This window comes from Phascolarctos cinereus, unplaced genomic scaffold (genome assembly GCF_003287225.1).
Source record: "Phascolarctos cinereus isolate Bilbo 61053 unplaced genomic scaffold, phaCin_HiC Scaffold_2;HRSCAF=192, whole genome shotgun sequence".
NCBI lineage: Eukaryota > Metazoa > Chordata > Mammalia > Diprotodontia > Phascolarctidae > Phascolarctos > Phascolarctos cinereus.
The window spans coordinates 130484753-130504522 of NW_027555625.1; the positions used below are offsets into that span (position 1 = coordinate 130484753).

Below are 19770 nucleotides of genomic sequence, written 5' to 3' on the forward strand. Positions count from 1 at the left end.
GCTAGTAAGTGTCTGAGGCCACGTTTGAACTCAGGTCCTCCTAATTCCAGGGCTGATACTCCATCTAGTGTGCCACCTAGCTGCCCCTTCAAGCCCTCTTCACCTTTTGACTAGAGCATTGTTTCTCAAACTTTTTGGTCTCTGGACCCCTTTACACTCTTAAAAATTATTAAGGACACTCCAAAAACTTTTATGTGATTGATATTTAATATATTTGAAACTGTCTTAAAATTATTATGAAAAACTTTGACCTCATGGACCCCTTGAAAGTGTTTTGGGGACCCTTAAGGGTCCCTAGACAACAATTTGAGAACTACTGGCCTAGACTATTGCAATAGCTTCCATTTGCTCCTTTCTCCAATCCAGGACATCCACCATGAAGCTGTAAAAGTGATTTTCCTCATCTATGTCACTCCTCTGATCAATAAATTCTAGTGACTCTCTGTTGCCTCTAGGATCAAATACTCACAAAACCAAGAGAGAGTAGTCAGGAGGAAAGGGTGTTTATTAGTGTCTAATGCTGCCGAGATCAAGAAAGATGAGTATTAAGAAACTTATTAGATTGGGCAATGAAGAGATTATTGGTATTTTTGGAAAGAGCAGTTTTAGTTGGGTAATGAGGTTAGAAGGCAGATAGTAAAGGGTATAGTAAGAGGAGAGGAAGTGGTGGCAGTGAAGTAGGGACAGATGGCTTTCTCAAGAAACTTAATGGAAAAAGGAGGTAAAGATATAGGACAATAGCTAGCAATAGCGATAGGATCTAGTGAGGGATTGGTTTTTAAAGATAGGGAGACTTGGACATATTTGTAGGCAGCAGTGTAGGAACCAATAGATGGAGAGAAGCCAATAGTAGGGGCAAGACTATGGGATCAAGGATACATGTAGTGGGGTTGGCCTTTGTTGAGGAGGGACACCTCATCATCAAGGGCTGGTGGTACGGTAGGCTTGAGGAGAAAAGATCCTAGAGTTTAGCACACTACCTGGTGACTAATAATTGCACAGATACTTTGGGAAGTACAACGGAGAATAAGTTAGAAGTATAAGGACTGTCTTGCTACTGTGAGGACCAAGTTATGATTAGATAACATAAATTTGCTGTGGATCCCGGATCACTCAGTTGCACGAATTTCTTAGCTATGTTCACGTAGGGAATAGGTGCAGAGGAGGTAGGAGTAATGCACGGTTGAGGTTTGGTAAAGTATGAGTGTCAATAGGACAAGGAGACAAGGAATCTGAAAACAAGAGAATGATAAAGTTGAAATGGTTTACCAGCAGGTTGAGATTAGGAAGTTAAACAGAACAGGCACCACAGCCTGGGAGAATAGTAAGTGGTGCAGGAATTAGAGGTAGTGGGGAAGACAAAGAATAGGTTTAGAAGAAGATAAGGCATAGGAAGAGACAGATTATGAAAGTGGAACACAGGTATGATGATCAGAAGCCTGACCATTCCTATAGATAGTTAAGGTAGAATGAAGGAATAGGTAATGAGAGCTGAGAAGTTTGGGTATTTAAGGGAACATTAACATGGATGTGACATCCTAACTTACCTTATATACTCCATGTTCCCACAAAACTAGACTAGTTATTCCTTGGGCTTGTTCTGTATCTGCCGTTTTTATATATTTGTTTTTCTACTCCTAAAATCTATTTTCACCATTTAGGATTCTCAAAATCTTTTTCCTTGTTGAAGAAACTGGTTCAAGTCTTCATAGATATGGAAGGGATCAAAGGCCAATTAGTCCAAACTCTTCACTTAACAGATGAGGAAACTGAGGCAGAAAGGCTGAGGCTTGCCCAAGGTCACACAGGTAATGGCATAGCTCTATTTGTTCATATGAACAGTAACATCTATCTAAAAGTGAAACAAAATGCTTCAAATGGTGGTGGATTCTCCCTCCTGGCATATCTTCAAGCACAGGCTGGACCATTTGTCAGGCATATTTACGGTGGGGATTCCTTTTGTATATGGTAGGGACAAGATGGCTGTCGACGTCCCAACTTCCAAATTGACTCCAAATTCAGTACTCGTTCAACTGTATTATGATGTTACCTGATTATACATATATATAGTGTCTTCTCCAACATCACCCTCCCTTCCCTCACCTCCAGTTAAGTCATACGAACATGGAATATAGAGCTGCTGAAAGGGATCTTAGAAATCATCTAGTTCAGCAGTGTCAAATTCCATACATAAAGATCCTTACATAATGTTTTACTACATTTTTGTTAAATATTTCCCAATTAGATTTTAGCCTGGTTCAGCAGCACTCTGGAGTGTTGTGGGCTGACACTTGTTCCAGTACAAACATCTCATTTTGAAAGTTTTAAGAGACTTGCTGAACATCATCAGAGTTTGCACCTCTTTAGATCTTAGTTTACTTTGCCTGGGTCTTTGTCCCTATCTATCATACCTGTGTACACACTATATCTCCCTGCCTCCCCCCATTTCCCACTGAAAACTCCTTAAGGACAAGGAGTGTATGATATTGCATTGTATCCACAATCCCTTACACAAATACTCAGAATCTGTTGTGGAATAGACTGCTAAATAAATAGAAACTTGACAAGCAGTATCCACACAGGTTATCAGCTGTTGTTCTTGACCATACCCGTGACTCCATGAGTCATAGGTTGACATGTAAAAACCTGATTACATAAACACACACACACACACACACAGAGAGTGTTTTCATCAGGGTAGGAAGCTCCTGTTAATTTCCTCTACCAATGCAGACATCAGTTCCTTCTCTGTAACTTACATAATATTCAAATTTTATGGAGCACTGACTTTGTTAGGGTCATATAGCTAGTGTGTTTGCATCAGAAATGATAGTTGAACCTAGTTCTCCTTGGACTTCTAGACCGGTTCCCCATTCACTACAGCAAACTGCTTACTGTATTTTTGAGGGTAGGAGGTGGGGAAAGAGAGGGGAGAAGAGAATAGAAAAATGTTATATACTAAAATTCAGATTCAAACAGTTGTGCTGGATATCTTTTGACCCAGACATACAAGCTTATGTAACCAAAGAAGGTAAAATACAAAATGTCCCACATTCTTCAAAATATTCATAGCAGCACTTTTTGTAATAATAAATTGTAATGAAAGTGAATGTCCATTAAGTGGGAATTGCTAAACAAATTATGGTACATACAAAATACCATGCCCTAAGCAGTGACAAATATGAAGAGTTAAGAGAAGCATGGGGAGAACTTTTATAAACTGATTCAGTATGAAGTAGAACCAAGAAAAATATACAAATTACTACAATGTGAATTGAAAGCACCAAAACATGAAATCTAATATCATGAATTTAAAATTATGATGTTTGATTCTAAGAAGAGATCAGAAAATGCATCTCCCTCTCTTATTCACAAGGGTGGGGCCCTATGGGTGTGAAACAATTAAAATACTGTCAGACTTGGCAGAGATGTGGCTTAGCTTTACAGAGCTGTCTCTCCTTCTAGTGGAAGTAGGACAGCAAGCTAGTTGTTCCTAAAAGAAGGAAAAGGGGGAAACTGCTAGTACACGGACAGTTTACTGCTGTCTCATAATGGAATAAGGAAACCATTACAAGAAATAGAACAGCAGGCCCTGGCAGCTGGGAGTTTCTGCTTAAATGTGTGACATCTATGTCTATTATGACAAGTTTTGGGAAAACTAACCTCACTCAAGCTTCTCCCCTCCAAATTAAAATACAGCCGCTCTGGGCAGTTGTTTTTACTGTTTAGCAAAAACAAAGATGAGAAGGAGGACCCTTAATATCTATGGCTTAGAAATGTCTTAAGTGAGCCACACACAACTTGTAGGAATACTTATTGTTTTCGCGATAGGCTGCTCCTTAATTCAATACCTGGACACAGAAGTGGACTTCAAAGTGGGGAATAAGTTGATGGTTTTGAGATTCATATTTTATTTACAAGTGAATAAGTTCCCCTATAAAGCCTAGTGGAAGTAATCTGTTGGCTCCACAACCATGTGTGAAAAAGTCCATGCCCCTTCATACAATGATTCTGTTAAGAAAAAAAATAAGGCCACATGATTTCTTCATGGCACAATTGTGAAACTGAGAATCCAAAATAAAACCATTTTCCAAAACTCTAGTAAAGAGTAACCACTGAGTCACAAACTCCAGTGACAAATTCTGCTCCTTGGAGAGCAAGCTTCAGAGGAGACCATCTAATACTCGTCCAGAGTATCAACTCGGGGAACGGAGAGGCCCCTTTCCTTGAGAGCTTGGACTTTGAGTTTCTCTGCTTCCTGCTTAGTCTGTTGCTCTACCCTTTGTTCTTCCAGGATTTCCTCAATAGACACTTGCTGGAGGGGAGTGTCACTTTCCTTCTCCAGGTCCTGGAAAACAAAGGTGTTTAAACATAATTTGAAAGAGAAAGATGAGGACAGTAGGTTGAAAAAATAACTCGGGCTGTGTTCTCCTAAGCATGGGTGTAAGGGGGTAGTAGGGGTGGGGGACACAAAGCTGCACCTTCAGAGTACTATTTAAAACTATTTAAAGAAAGAGAAAGGAGCTAATATTATATGATTCCAAAGACATCAAATAAACTGTCACCTGATAGTTAGCTATTACCTATATGTTCATTCCTGGGCAGACAACAGGATTTCATTGATCTGGGCATGTTCTTCAACAGTGAAGATGACAACCCCTTCCCTTATCTTCTCATATCATGTGATGTGTTCATGCCTTCCCATAAAACACAGGACACCTTCCATAGAACATCTATGGAAGGCACTATGAGCTTTCCTTCTATTCTTTTATTATCTCTAAGGTACCACTTTAGCATTTGAGCTGATCTTATCTTACAATTTGGCTCATGAACCATTTTTTCTGGTCATCTTTTCCCTCAATAATGGTTAGAAGAACACTTTCTAAGCAGAAGCCTACTTATACCTAAGTATGTATACCTTTCTACTGTCCTATTATAGGTCTTTTGTAATTTTAATCATTCAGAGACTAGTTTTTGCAGCTACAAAACATCATTGGAAGAGGACTGGTTTTAAAAGACATGTGCTTTTGTGGCAGTGAATAGTCTGAGATAAGAAAAAGCACTCTTACCCAAATGTGATGTAGCCCCACCTCCTCCCTTCCCTCCCTAGTTCAATGACCAGGCATTACATATGGAATATAGACTTGGATTTCTTCAGTGTAGGAGGTTAGACTCATCTCTTTTTCTGCCACTGCTGTTCATTTTGCCAGGGATGAGCAGTGTTGTTGGGCTACTGGTAAAACATCACCTTGAGACAGAATCACTTGGAAGACCCTTTGGTTTGTACTTTACACATCTTCCTTGACTCCCAAATGCTTTGAGTGAACATACTTGTCTTCCTGCTTAATACCTCATTTGATGTTCACTAATACTCTGTGAACTGCTGAAGGAAATTCTGTATGGTCCCATTTGTTGGAGACTTGCATGATTTTTAAAAAATAAAATGCTACCAAGACCAGATTTTAGTAAATCTTTCAGTTCAAGTCACTTTATCCATTCAGCCAAATTTCTTATATATTAAATATCTTAATACAGGGCATTAATTATTATTAATGGCTTTTTTAAAAAAAGTATGAGATTCTGCCCTTTCTTTGGGCATCTGGGAAGATTACAGCTTTAGTTTTGGAGGTATTCCCAGTCTATGGTTGAATATCCCAAAATCCCTTAATGGTTTGAGGTTTTCAGGGGGTATAATTAGGTTAGGCTGGATACTAAATCACTCCTTCTCAAACCTATGTATTATATTTTCCTAAGGAAATTTAAGTTAATATATATTATATTAACAATACTTCTCCTCTTCTGCCCATTTCTATGTGAGATGCCTTCGTATATTTTCTCATGAAAGAAATACTTATTATGGAGACAGAAGACTAAAACTGCTTTATGTATGCAAAAAGCACATCATCTTTTTTTCTTCCAAATTTGAGGGGCTTTGGGGGGTATAAAGCAAATACACTTACAAAGATCAACATATGCAAATAAGTTTGGCTGAATCACTTCTAAAATGCATTCTTTTCATAGTCTGGTGAAGGGACTCAACAAGGTAATAATCCCTTAACAGACCACCCAGACCGAGAATCTTTCTGGGGTAAGCTTAGCCTCTCACTAAACATTTGTTTGCAAATATATAATTTCGGAAAGGGAGGGGTACATACACAGCTACTACGGATGTTGAGCACAACAACTAGATACGAATCCCAGCGTTTCACAGTACTTATGGTGGTGGTATTATGTATCAGGGTGGGAATCTCACCCGAAATGTGGAAAGATATTAAGAGAATAGAAGCTAATTCTATAAGTGATCTCACCTCAGGGATAAAAGCAAGAAGATACCAAATCCCTATTCTTACTCATATCCAAAAATATTTCTGCTATACCAGTACACACATATGGCTGAAAACGTTGATTCGACCTGTAGCTCTTTCCTACAGCACAGTTTCTCCTTTGGTTACCATCTATAGCAGCTAGATGGAAATAATCATGTTCCTTGCTCTATACGTGGCCTGTCCAACATATTTATCTAATTGATACATTCATGTTGCTGTTGTTTTCTTGCAATCAAAAGGCTATGCCACATTATTTAAAGCCAAGTGCTGTAGTACCCTTGAACAATTATTTAGTGATTGTTTAAGTTCATGATCATTTATAAAATCTTCATGATTCTGCATGTGTCCTTAACTCTCTTTGGGACTATTACACAAAGTCTTCAAGCAAAAGTTATCCCACAGTAACATGACATCATTCTTAATCTTTGTTTCTCTTGTTATAGCATTATTAAAAGCCTTCTGCAGCACACAGATAATAAATCCAAGCACTTGAGATTTCTCTCATAAAGAGGAAATTATCATTTTGTACATTTTGTTCTAGTTCATTCTATCTCCCCACACACCTAGAGCATTCTCAGTGCCTGTTCTAGTAGGAAAGTAGTTCACGATAAGTCAGGTACAATGCTGTTTAACAAGAAGGCCTAGGTTTAAAAGGAGCACCTGGGTGGTGCAGTGGATAGAGCACCAGACCTGGAGTCAGGAAGACCCAAGTTCAAATCCAGCCTCAGAACTCTCAGCAAGTCACTTAACCCTGTTTGTCTTAGTTTCCTCATCTGCAACAAAGGCTGGAGACAGAAATGGCAAACCACTCCAGTATCTTTGCCAAGAAAACTTCAAGTGGGGTTGTGAAAAGTGGGACACAACTGAACAATAACAATGGGTTTAAAAACAAAAGTTAAATACAAATATCTTGTCAACATCAACAACTACTTTAGAATCACAATGTAACAGCCTGGAAGAGACTGTAGGTTGCTGAATCCAATGCCTCTATTCTACAGATTTCCCTTGGATGAAGGCCCAGAGAGGAAACTGTCTTGGCCAAGGTCACACACTTAGCCATGAGCTGAACAGGTCCTCTGACTCCAATCCAGTGCTCTTTTCACTGTACTGGGGTGTCTCTATCAAAAAGTTTCCTGGTTCTATGTGAGTAGCTCAATGAAGTGAGGATGAAAATATTTATACATTACTGGAAAGACATGGAACCCAACTATCATGAGCACCTGGCTCAACCACAGCTCTTTACTTACTATTTCTCCAAGGAGGACTACATTTTCTCCTCGGACAACAAAAATCCCTCGAGGAATATCGCCATATTTTTTCCCCACATGAATTCGTTCCACAGTCTGGTGTAACACTAAATTAGCTGCAAGCATGTCGGGGGGAGAGAGAGAGATTTAGTTTTAAGTTCCTGAGTACAAAGCCCATTTATTACACATATTCCAAGGTAAGCCTCTGTTTAAATTAGAAGAGATTCAAATAAAGATGATATTTCCAGGTGCACCCTGTGAAAGCACATAGTATTAAGGCTTCAGCTGGGTTATAAAAATTAAGAATTAAGTTCCCGGTCTCCAAAGTCTAATAAGTCTCCCTTGAATAGAAGACTTAATTTCAGGGAAGAGATCCTATGATGCTTAGATCAAGAGAACATCCTGTCAACATAAGAGGGCATGCTGTTGGTTCTTGGAAAGACAGAACCACTGGCTGTAGGAAAATATAAATGTACTTCTCCAGTGGGATGTCAATTTCTTGAGGGTGGGGACTATTTCATTTTCGTCTTTGTATTTCCAGTTCCTAGCATAATAAGTATTTAATTAAGGTTTACTTAATCAAACTGAAATTTATCAAACTATAGCATTTAAATAATTGTCTCACGTTAGTAACTTATATTAACAACTGTGGGCTCTTACAATTAGGTCCTTATTTCCCATCCAGAAGTTTTGGACTTTGATTTTCACCACGCCCCCAGGAATGTCATGGCTATGATGTTTCATCATCCTGCAGGGCTGAATCAGCCTTAATATTCATACTTCCTCACTATGCTTGGTACTGACAGGAATGATGAGCGTAAATTCCTCAACCTCCATTTAAGAAGGGGGCACAATACAGAAGTCTTCTTTTCTACCCGGCTGCACTCATTTTGGGGATGTTGACTCCTCTAACATTCCTCCCCAGCTTTTCTACTCCCTTCTTCTTTTGTAGGTCTTCCTTCATTAGATGGTAAGCTCCTTGAGGGTAGGGACTGTCTTTCTTTTCATATTTGTATCCCCAGCACTTAGCACAGTGCTGGCACATAGCGGGTGCTTACTTTTTTTTACCTATTAATGAGGTTTTTTTTGAGGTAGTTTCCTGTTCAGTTTATTTTTGTGCTCAACTTTATCCCATAACTTATAATTCTGACAAGGCAAACGACCATGCTGTCTCCAAGTAGGATCACAGGATCTGTGCCTAACCTTTGATTCTTCACTGCATCAAACTACTGCCTGCCACACAGCTTACCAACCAAGAAATTTACCCTTCTTTCATTGTCAATTAGGTGCCAGCCAGCTTATTTCATTTCATAACTTTTAAATCACAGGAGTAAAGTTTGTTGAAAAACTCAGAAAGAATACTAGGTCTTTGACATCAGAAGACTTTGAGATACAAATAAATATGCCTGATCTCATGTTACTTTTGTCCATGTACCCTATGCTCCATGTTGGAAAACTCTTCACCACACCCAAACTGAGTTCTCATGCACCAGTGTACCTTTGATCCTGCTGCTCTCTGTGCCTGAACTGCCACAGAATCAAAGATTTGGGGTTGGAAAGGATATTTGAGTCAGTCAGTCAATAAGCACTACTATGCACCAGGTACTTGGTTAAACTCTGGAAACACAGGAAAGGCAAAAATAGTTTCTACTCTCCAAGAGCTTACATCCTAATGGGAAGACAACAGGTCCATACAAGATATATCTAGAACAGACAGAAGATAATCTGAGTCTAAGAAGAAGGCACTAGTAGCTACGGAGACTGTGAAAGGCTTCCTGAGCTAGCTGATGGCACAGTAGACAGAGCACTGCGCCTGGAGTCAGGAAAACCCAAATTCAAATGTGGCCTTAGGCACTTAGCTGGCTGTGTGACCCTGCTCAAATCACTTAAACTCTTTCTTTTCAATTGCCTCAGTTTCCTCAAAATTGGGATAATAACAGCACCCAGGTCCAATGTAAAGATCAAATGAGAATATCTGTAAAGCACTTAGCACAATGCCTAGACCACAGTAGGTATTACATAAAAGCTTATTCCCTTCCCTTCCCTCCTGAAGGTGGGATCTGAGCTCAGTCTTAAAGGAAGTAAAGCAAGCTAAGTTGGGGGGGGGGGCACAGCGGCAAAGCATTCCAGGTATAGGGGACAGATAGTGTCAAAGGGCAGGGGATGAAGAATTGCAGGTGGCCCAGTACAGATGGATCACAGAATGTGTGGAAGACAGTCAAATACAAGATGACCAGAAAAGCAGGAAGGAGACAGGAGAAGAGCTTTAAATGGCAAGCAGAGGAGTTAATATTTGATCCTGGAGGTAACAGAGAACCAATAAAGCTTAATGAGGATGGAGGTAATATGGTTAGACCTGTGATTTAGAAGAATTACCTTGGAAAGTGAGCAGAAAATGGACTGGATAGGGGAGAAAACTGAGGCAGGGAGACCAGTAAGATGGCTATAACAATAGTCTGGGCAAAAGGCAATAAGAGCCTGAGTTAGGTTTATGGTTGTGTGAGCAGAGATGGGGACTTACATGAGAGATGCTGTGAAGGAAGAAATAATAAGATTTGACAATGGACAGATCGGACATGTGGGGTAAGCAACAGTGAGCAGCTGAACATGACACTAAGGTTGTAGGGTGTGATTGGGAGGGGGTCTGACAATAATTAGGAAATCTGGATGAGAGGAAAGTTGGGGGGAAAGAGAATGAATTCTATTTTGGATACGTTGAGTTTGAGAAGTCTGAAGGGCAGGTCATAGTAGAAGACTGTAAGTCAGGAGAGAGACTAGGCCTGGCTATGTACATCTGCATGGAGATGGTAACAGAACTCTTGGGAATTGATGAGATCACCAAGTGAGACAGTTTCAGGAAGAAAAGGGCCCACAGCAGAGGCCTGAGGGACACTCAGTGTCAGTGATTGTCTCATAGGTGAACCAGTAAAGAAAACCTAGAGAGAAGACAGTATCAAGGAAGAAGTAATCAATAGTGTATAGTCAAATATGCTAAGAAGGATGAGCACTGAGAAAAGGCCATTAGATTTGGCAACTGGCAACTCTGAGGAAAGCAATTTCAGTTGAATGATGAGGTCAGAAACCAGACTGCAAAGGGGTTAGGAGAGTTAGAAAAGAGAACTGGAGGCACTCACAGCAGACAGCTTTCAAAAGGATATTAGCCACTAAGAAAAGGAAATATAATAGGACGAGTACCAGTGGGGATGGCAGGATAGAGTGAGACTTTTTTTTTTTGCAAGGCAATTGGGGTTAAGTGACTTGTCCAGGGTCACACAGCTAGCGTCAAATGTCTGGCCTGAGACCAGATTTGAACTTAGGTCGAGTGATGACTTTTTAAGGAGAGAGGAGACATGGGCATTTCAAAGGCAGGAGGAAAGCAGACAATAGATGTGGAGAGATTAAGAGAGAATGAGGATGATAGTGGAGGTAATTTGTTGGAGAAGATGGGAAGAGATGGGATTAAGCCTGATACTGGAGAGATTAATTTTAATAAGAAGGATCACTTCTTTCTGGTGGTGAGGGAGGACACAGTGAGGGAAGTCTGAATAAAGTTAGATGAGAAGGAAGGGGAAAATGAGAGCTTTTTAACCAATGCCTCAACTATTCCAGTGAAGTATGAGGCAATGCTCTCAGCTGAGAGGATGAAGGGAGGGAAAATCTTGAGGAGAAGAGGCTTAGAACAGCACTTGTGAAGAGTGGGACAGTGAATTAAGGAAGAATGGAACATTTGTATGGCTGCAGTGAGGGCCTGGGGGAAATCAGATAAAAAACTTGTGGTTGGCCTCAGAACACTCACTTTATGAATTACTTTAGAAAACATCAACAGGTATGTTTAAAGTTCCCGAGTATGAGAGAAGGAAAGAAGGACCTCAAGTCAGGCACTGAACTTATTGAAGACGGAAGGAGAATGTCTTGGATATCAAAAGCCATCTTTTGGATGATAAAAATCTAGACAGTGTGAACCTCAGAGAAGCAGGTTAGTGAAGGTGGTAGAGGGAAAGCCTGGAAGTGGTACTGGTGAAATAGGAGAATTGTGACTCCCTCAGCAGAAACAGTGAGTGGGCAAAAATAGGAGAGAATGCATAGCCTGTGGAGACAAGCAATGTCATCTAGAGGGAATCTAGGCATCAGCTAGCGCAGCCCCTTCACCTCACATAAGGAAACTTTGGACTAGAGGTGACGGAATTTGCTTATGGTCTGTCACACAGGTGGCAGGGCCAATGTTTGAGGTCAAGTATTCTGACTTCAAATTTGGCAGTCTTTCCATGCATCTCTTTTCCCTCTTGTTCCATTTCTCCCTTCACCTCCTAAATTCCTAACCTAACCTTTGGTAGTCCCACTCAACGGCCACCTCCTTCAAAATGCCTTTTTTAATTCCCCTGGTAGATAATAATCTTCCTCTTCAGGTCTTGTCCAGCAGTTTGTTTTTTTAACTTTCTGATGCACTTATGTGATGGTGTCTTATAGCTATCTGTGCATCTTATCCTCTTTCTAGTTGTGAACTCCATGAAGCCAGGAACTTATGTAAATTTTACCTTCCTAGCACAAGCATGATAATCTACACACAACTCCAAAAAAGCTTATCGTCTGAAAAAAAAATGTTCCTAATCAGAATATTTCTGTAGCAACATTTCAGTCACCAAGCTCTATGAACTCTATTAAGTACCTATTGTTACAATTTTATGGTAGAAATTTAGTAAGTGATGCACACACATATGCAGTATTCTAAGTATAAATGTGGGGTCCCTGAATAAAAAGCTTTAGAAATAGCCCCAACCCTTTTCTGTTGTAAAACAAAGACCTACATCAGTGAGTGACTTCTTTCAGTTCAGGTACTGCTCGGGTAGTTATTACAGCAATATCTACATGGTAATGAACAGCCTGAACTTTGGTGAAGGGACTTAGACTGACACTTAGCTCCACCTAATGGGGAAAGAAAAACAACCCAGAACTCGGTGAAAATGAATTTTGATAATCAAGCTTGTGTGTCTCCATGTATACAGATAGATACACACATATAGTTGTTTTTTTTTAAACCTAGTCACATTTAAAGAAAAATGCACAAACTGCTAACTTAAAACCATGTTTCAATTGGGAACGAGGGGACAGAAGACATTTATACCACAAAAAGTTACTCATAAAAAGGAAACAGTACAAAGGGTTGAAAAACACAATCAATAAGAAAAGCTATAGTGAATTTAAGTTCAGGGTCCTAACTAATACATACCAAATTGATCAATGCTTCGCAAATAGCCTATAAGGGTCCTACCATCTCGAAGGAGCACCAAGTGTTTCTCTGAAAAAGAGGATTTTTAAAATGATGACCAATAGTTCCATAGAACCTTGCAGTGGTACAACAGCACATAAGTTGGGGAAAATTCTTTAGATGCCCTAAGAAAGCTCTAAAACGGGCTATTTCCTCAATTTTTCAAGGCTAAATTCAATTGAGAAATCTAGTCAGGATGTAGGTATTATAAACTATCAATAGTATCAAAGCAACATAGTTTAGTAGGAAAAGCACTGTACTGGCAGCCAGGGGATTTGAGATCTAGCTTTGGCTCTGCCCTTATGACAATCACTTAGCTTCTCTCTGCCTCAACTTTTCCTGTGTGTAAAAGAAGGGTGCTAGACTAAGTATCTCAAAGGTCCTTTCAGTTCTAAAATGCTATTCTATTCCAGTTGAAAAAGATTCTCTCAAAATGCTTTTGCAACAATTCAGAACCTCCTTCTATCAAAAAGATGTCCTTCAAGAGCTATGAGGAGAGGAAAACATTTCAGCTAATCAATGATCATTAAAATTTTTCTTAATGAATTTTTTTTAACATTGCCTTCATTTCTCACTATATATCTCTGGTCTTTGTAAATATGTGACAGTAAAAGGATGAAAGAGTTAGGCTGTCGGCTCAGTGGATAGAGCACTTGGTCTGGAGTCAGGAAGAACTGAGTTCAAATCCCTCTTCTGACACTTACCAGCTGTGTGACCCTGGGTGAGTCACTTAACCTCTGTTTGCCTTAAAACACTGGAGAAGGAAATGGCAAACCACTCCAGTATCTCTGCCAAGAAAACCCCACGGACAGTACTGGAATTCTATGATTTGTCCATGGGGTCATCAAGATTTGGATATGACTGAACAAAAACAAAAAAGGATGAAACTGGTATCTTAAAAATCAAGGCTAGACTTGAGTTTCACAGTGATAGGGGCTTCAGTTTCTACATCTGTGAAATGTGGTGGTTTCACTACATGATTTCTAAGGGTGCTTTCTGCACATTCACACTATCATTCCAAAATAGGTTTTTTTTTTTTAAATGGCCCTTGGTGGGGCAGCGCAGTGGATAGAGCACCAGCCCTTGAGTCAGGAGGACCTGAGTTCAAATGTGAATTCAGACAAATAACACTTCCTAGCTGTGTGGCTCTGGGCAAGTCACTTAACCCCAATTGCCTTACTAAAAAAAAAAAGTTATTTAAAAAAATGGCCCTTGGGCAACATAAAACAGTGAACCTTAAGGTTGGTTAATGAGACACCCTCTGAATTATATAAACTCTGACACTGGCTACACCTGTTTAGAATTAAGTCTAATTACAGACAGGTGATGAGATGAACGCTATGATTAAAAAGTGAAAGTGAAAGTAAAGCATGTGGAGAAATGAGCACCCATATGCTTTGGAGAGGACTATCTAACAGAACCATAATTAGCCAGACTTAGAGAAACACTGAATTAAGCAAAAACAAGGAAGAAAAAGAGAACTTAATAGCTAAGGATGAAACCATTTTAAAACAACAGAAAAAGATGGCTTAATGATGAAGCAGGCATTTCAGAGTCTAAAATCTTTAAAAAGCAACAATGTAGGCATGTCGAAACCACTTTCCATTGTACTGGAAACCATTTAACAGTTTCAGAAAATGATGACATTTATTTAACACTTTACTGTTACAAATGAATTATATACATGATCTCATCAGATCTTATACTAAGATTGATCAGTCAAATGAGCTCGAGCTTTATTAACCCCATTTGATAGATAAGGGAGTTGATTTTCAGTTCTTTCAGGTGATTTGACTGAGATAACATAACCAGTTAAATGACTGACCTGGAATTGGAAACCAGGCTTCCAAACTGCTTCCAAATCCAGGGCCTTTTTAAGCATACCAATCTGACTTGAAAGATTTTTTAAAGGTTTCCTGCACTTCTTTCTATAGCAGCCTTTTTTTTTTTGTGAGGCAATTGGGGTTGAGTGACTTGCCCAGAGTCACACAGCTAATTGTCTGAGGCCAAATTTGAACTCAGGACCTCCTTAGTCCAGGGCCAGTGCTCTATCCACTTCACCTAGCTGACCCCAGTACCTCTTTTGAAAAATCATTTAAGATTAGCTATTATTAACCCCTACCAGCATTTTTTCAAACTATCAGTCTCAAATGCAATGGCTTCCTTATTCCTATACTAACTATGCTGTGTGTTTTTAATGCAATTTTCAAATTTCCCTCCTATTATCAATGCTAATTTCATCTGGCTCTCTTCTCTTGCCTTGTCTGTGCCTAGTGTACTAACTCCAGTTGGGGGAGCTTATGATCTAAGTGCCTATTTGCTAAATTCAATGGCTTTTCCTCAGGTTTACTACTTGACCTCTATCACTGTGGGCCACAAAGTCCTCCTGGACACTCTCTCCTCTACTAGTTCTCTTCTGGTCTCTCTGCTCTTGCTCTTCTTTGCTGGCTCCCCCCCCACTTTTTTTTTTGGCTAGGCAATAGGGTTAAGTGACTTGCCCAGAGTCACACAGCAAGTAAGTGTTATGTGTCTGAGGCTGGATTTGAACTCAGGTCCTCCTGACTCCAAAGCCGGAGCTCTATCCACTGCAACACCTAACTGCCCTGTGGCTTCCCTTTTGTCAACTAAATGTGGGCATCCTTTAGAGCTCTGCCTTTGGCCATGTTCTTTCTATCTCAAAGCAAACATGTCCAAAATAGAATGATGTACACACAAAATGTATATATATATATATTCTAGGCATATGGAACAGCCTAAGCAAAGGCACAGAGGCAGTAAATGGACTGCAGCATATAAGAAAAGGCAAGTACACCAGTTTGGCTAGAACACAGCACACAGGACGGAGATAACATTATAGTCTCCAAAGAAAAGATGGAGCCAGATTGTGAAGGACTTTAAATGGCAGTCAGAAGCAATATGGAGCCACTGAAACCTCTTGAGCACAGGACTAACTAGAGTAAGATCTGTATTTTGAAAATATCAATTTGGCAGCTATGTGGCAGATGGAGAGATCAGAGATAAAAAACTATTTAGGGGCAGCTAGGTGGCTCAGTGGATAGAACACTGGCCCTGAAGTCTGGAGGACCTGAGTTCAAATCCAGCCTCAGACCAAAAACTTGACACTAACTGTGTGACCCTGGGCAAGTCACTTAACTCCAATTGCCTTTAAAAAAAAAAAGACTAATTAGATAGCTGCAGTCTAGATGAAAGGTGACATGGGCCTGAAATTAGGGTGGTAGGTGTGGGGGATGTTATAGAAGTAGAATTGCTAAGACTTGAAAATGAGGGAAAGTTAGGAGTTAAGAATGACTCAGTGGTCCAAAATTTAGGTGATGGGAAGGATAGTGGTATCCTTGATAGAAACTGGAAGGCAAAATAATGAGTTCAGTTGAATTTAAGATGCCTAAGGGATATCCAGTTGGAAATGTCTAAGAGACAGCTGGTGATGCGGGATCGGAGCTCAGCAGAAAAACTAGGGATGTATATATAGATCTGTGAGACAGTTGCACAGAGATAACTGAATACACTAAAAAGTTGATGAGAATACTAAGAGTATATCTAGAGGGTTCAAGATACATTGTGTTAGAGGGTAGGATATGGATGATGATACAGCAAAACAGATGAAGCTGACAGATAGTCAAGAGACCAAATAGAGAGCGCTGTCATATAAACCCAGAGGAGAGGGTGGTCTGTCAAAAAGGATGAGGACTGAGAAAAGGCCACTAGATTTGGCAATTAAGGGATCACTGGTAACTTCGTAGAGGACAGAATCAATTGAGTAATGAGGTAGGGAGCTAAACTGCAAAGTGGTTAAAAAGTGAGAGAAAAAAAAGGTAATGAGTAGTTTTTTCCAGGAATTTGGCTGTGGAAGAGAATATGTACATATAAAATGATATCGTGAAGGGCTCCTACCTCTATTTCTCTTATTTAACATAACCACTACTTAGTATAGAACTAGACTACTTGAAGAGCATAACTGGTCCAGTTTATCTTCCAACAGTTGCCAAATTGATATGCCAGAAGCACAGTTCTGAACATGTTACACCCCACTCCCCAATAAAACATTTGAATGGCTCCCTAATGACCTTTAACATAAAATATAGAATCCTCAACTTGACATTTAAGGATCCCTACGATCTGGTTTAAGATATTTCCAGTCACATTATTTTTCTTCATGGATTCTCTTTTCCATTTAAACTGGTCCTAAAGCTATTTCTCTTACACAGCATGCCCCCTCCTACCACTTAGACATCACAAAGTTCAGGTACTACCTCCTATTCCAGACCTTTACTGATCTCTCCTCTCCCTGATTCCTTTTCCTTCTTGAAATTACTTTGCTAATCACCTTTTAGGCCTATTTGGGCTAAGATAAAATTAAGTATATGTACTTTGTACTTAACTGTGTTCGTGTTTCTCCTTAGTAGAACGTAAACTCCAAGGGTGGCTTTTTTTTTGGGGGGGGTGTCTTTGTGTCCTTGGACTATTGTACAGTGGCACTTGGTGAACTGGAATGGGGGGTGAGGGGGGAAGATCAGTACAAGAAGATAAATCTTTGCAACAACTTGAAGAACAGTCGGCCTCATTTTTCTTGAAAACTATATTGCAATAGCAGCTTTTTTTCCCCCCAGCCAAAGACAAGATTTATTAGAACATCTGTCATACTCGGCAGACTCTTAAGGAGTCTGAACATTAGTGAGCTATTGGCTAGATTTTAAGAATCTGAGCACCTTAATAGAGACGAGATGGACTTTATATACAGAAAGACTGTGTGAGAAATTCTGGAGTGGCCAAGTAGGGAGGGGAGGAAGGGATGAGATTGTAAAGTAATAGAATTCCAGGGACCTGGAGAATAGAGCCTAGCTGGGATTAAGGGTGGGAAGCGGCCCCAGGGAGTAAGGAGGAAAACAATGGAGGACTAGACTAGGTTAAGGGTAACAGAGAACTGGAAGATTGGGAGTAGCCACAAGGAAAGGCCAGTTGATTGGGATTATAGGCTCAGGCTAAAGCCAGAGATTTGGCCTTGTGGACAAGTCCAGAGTTTTTCCTTTTTGGGGTGCAGATCCCATCCTCATCATTCCCCCCTCAAACAAATGGGACCCAAATTCTTTTGGGGTAAGGAGTGAAGGTCTTGGCTTCTGAAACTGCTTCCAATAGCAGCTCTTTTTGTGGTGGCAAAGAAATGCAAATTGAAGGGACGCCCATCAATTGGGGAATGGCTAAACAAGTCGTGGTTTATGAATGTAATGGAATATTATTATGCCACAAGAAATGATGAGCAGGCTGACTTCTGAAAAACCTGGAAAGACTTGTATGGACTGATGCTGAGTGAAGAGAGCAGAACCAGGAGAATGTTGCACACAGCAACAGCCACGTTGTTCAATAACTAATACTGATACTTAACCCTTCTTAGCAATGCAAGGATCTAAGGCATCTCCAAAAGTCTCATGATGGACAATGCTATCCACATGGAAAGAAAGAACTATGGAGTTTGAATGCAGATTGAAGCATACTATTTGCTACTTTTTTCTTCTGTTTTGTTTCCTCTTTCTGGTGGTTCCTCCTATTGGTTCTAATTCTTCCTTACAACATGACTAATGTGAAAATATGTTTAACAGGAATGCATATGTATAGCCTATATCAGACTGCGTGCCATCTTGGGGAAGGAGAAAAATTTAAAACTCAAAAGCATATGGAAGTGATTGTTGACAACTCAAAATAAACTAATAAATTTTTTTTAAAAAAACTGTCCCCACCAAAAAAAAAAAAGAAAAAGAAAACTATTATTGCAAGCCTTGTTTCAGTCATTTACTTGTGTCTCCTCACTACTGGACCAAATTTCTTGAGCTTAGGGACTACTCATACCCCCAGTGCCTTAGCACACACCTCGCTATTTCTCCAGTTTCTTGTTTTTATCAGTGAGGCCAATCTTTCCACCTGGGCAGATCATAATCCCATCTTCCTGTAGTTTAGTAAAGGGTCTTCCAGAGTTGCTAGGGCCTAAATGATTCACCACCTGGGCCAAGCTTCTAGTGACAAAGCCTTGCAAACGGTAGGCACTGAATGAATTTGTTAAGTTCGGTGGAAATCACCTATGTGGAAAGTACTCAAAGGTCGAAAGGCGGTCTCGGAGCCTCTGAGTGACTTCCAGTGCCGCCTTCAGATAAAAGGGCAGAAAAGAGACCCTGTAAGACTCCGGAATGCCTAAACCCCCAGGCTGCCTGTGGTCAGAGGGATGCCTCTGCCGCTCCTGGGCCACATCCCAAGGGCCGGGGCTACTGCCTAGAGTCGCGTCCCGGCCTCCGCCCATGCCCTAACCGAGCCCGAGGGAGTAAGCAGACCGATGAGGGAAGGGAGACTGGATCGGCGGCCACTCACTGTCAATGTCCTCGATGAGGCTGGCGGTACCCGGCATATAGTTCATCTTGAACCGGGAAGGGGAGGCTGGGCTAGGGAGCGGTGGGGAGGGGAGGGGCGGACCTGCCGCGTCCTGCTTCTCCCGCCGCTGCACCCTCCTCGGCGGCGCCGGTACCCTCAGGTCCACAGCCGCTACTAGGAGCGGAGCGACTAGCGGAAGTTCCTCTTTACCCCGCCCACTTCCGGAATCACGTGGCTCCCATTCTCGGGACGCGTTGTACGGCGCAGGCCCCCGAAAAAGAAGGGGAAGAGATATAACCTAGACCTCACTAGATAGTGGGGAACGCGCCTTTTTTCTCTTTAGGTTGAGGAAGAAAGTGCGCATTGCCCTTCTTTGTTACCGCATCTCAATTCACGAAGGTTGGCCCAAACTAGCATAGACCCACGATCCCTCTCTTCCGTCTTATTGGTCCGCGTGTAGACCACGAGCTCTACTCCCGCGGGGGCGGAGCCACACCGGCGATTGGCTGCTCTTGCCCCGCCCCCTTTCCCCAGGCTTGTTCCTAGCCTTCAGCGG

At 40.8% G+C, this 19770-nt stretch overlaps 1 protein-coding gene across 2 annotated transcripts; it reads right to left on the reverse strand.

The window, feature by feature from the left end:
- Positions 1–3887: 3887 nt before the first annotated feature.
- LSM1 (LSM1 homolog, mRNA degradation associated) lies at positions 3888–19682 on the reverse strand. 2 transcript variants are annotated; one of them, XM_020985261.2, is made up of 4 exons: positions 19215–19680; positions 12801–12869; positions 7574–7689; positions 3888–4348 (listed from the first exon to the last, which is right to left on the reverse strand). In XM_020985261.2, the coding sequence occupies exons 1-4, from the start codon at positions 19258–19260 to the stop codon at positions 4178–4180; spliced, it is 402 nt and encodes a 133-aa protein (XP_020840920.1). In that variant the 5' UTR covers positions 19261–19680; the 3' UTR covers positions 3888–4177. The 2 variants fall into 2 exon arrangements, with proteins under 2 accessions (XP_020840920.1, XP_020840921.1); XM_020985262.2 differs by lacking the exon at positions 12801–12869 and having other exon boundaries at positions 19215–19682.
- Positions 19683–19770: the final 88 nt, after the last annotated feature.